Source organism: Pygoscelis adeliae, unplaced genomic scaffold (assembly GCF_000699105.1).
Source record: "Pygoscelis adeliae isolate BGI_AS28 unplaced genomic scaffold, ASM69910v1 Scaffold359, whole genome shotgun sequence".
Taxonomy (NCBI): Eukaryota; Metazoa; Chordata; class Aves; order Sphenisciformes; family Spheniscidae; genus Pygoscelis; species Pygoscelis adeliae.
Window position 1 is genome coordinate 1,319,371 of NW_008825553.1, and position 499 is coordinate 1,319,869.

Consider the following 499-nt stretch of genomic DNA (forward strand, 5'->3'; position numbering starts at 1 on the left):
TCGTTGGCCCCCCGCGCTCTTCTCCGCGTGGCTGCTCTGCTCTGCACGCGCAAACCAAGCGGCAGCCGGGCAGGGAGGAGGTGCTGGCTCTGGGCACGGGCCTCGAGTCCAGTTAAAAAAAAAAAAAAAAAAGCAAAATAAAGCTGTAGTACTTAGGAAAGTGAAACCAACACCATTTTTGCATAAATATCATCAAGGCCGTGGAGGCTAAGGCTGTTTGCTTCTTGTATTAAGTTAGTTGCCAGTTCCACACTCGTCCGTTGACCTGCCCAGGTCCCTGAGAGATTTGGATTCCTGTCCGTGGGGGCACCAGTCCTGCAGCTTCGTCCTTCAGGCCGTCTCTCCCCGTCCGTCTGCAAGGCAGGAGGGAAGAACCCGTCAGCCACCCCGAGCCCCAGCTTCCCGCGGCCCTCTCCCAAGTCTGGCCCCATGGCCAGGCTCTCCTGCCCGTCCTGGTGCCACCCCAGCCCCAACACGGCCCGTGTGCCGCGCTCGGAAC

The 499-nt window shown here is 59.3% G+C and overlaps 1 protein-coding gene across 1 annotated transcript in view; it reads right to left on the bottom strand.

Moving 5' to 3' along the window:
- Positions 1–330: 330 nt before the first annotated feature.
- Positions 331–499, bottom strand: part of KIAA1522 (KIAA1522 ortholog) — a 26,337-nt gene continuing 26,168 nt past the window's right edge. The window contains exon 9 of the mRNA XM_009332211.1: positions 331–353. Coding sequence (XP_009330486.1) covers positions 331–353 — 23 coding nt within the window. The remainder of the gene's footprint in view (positions 354–499) is intronic.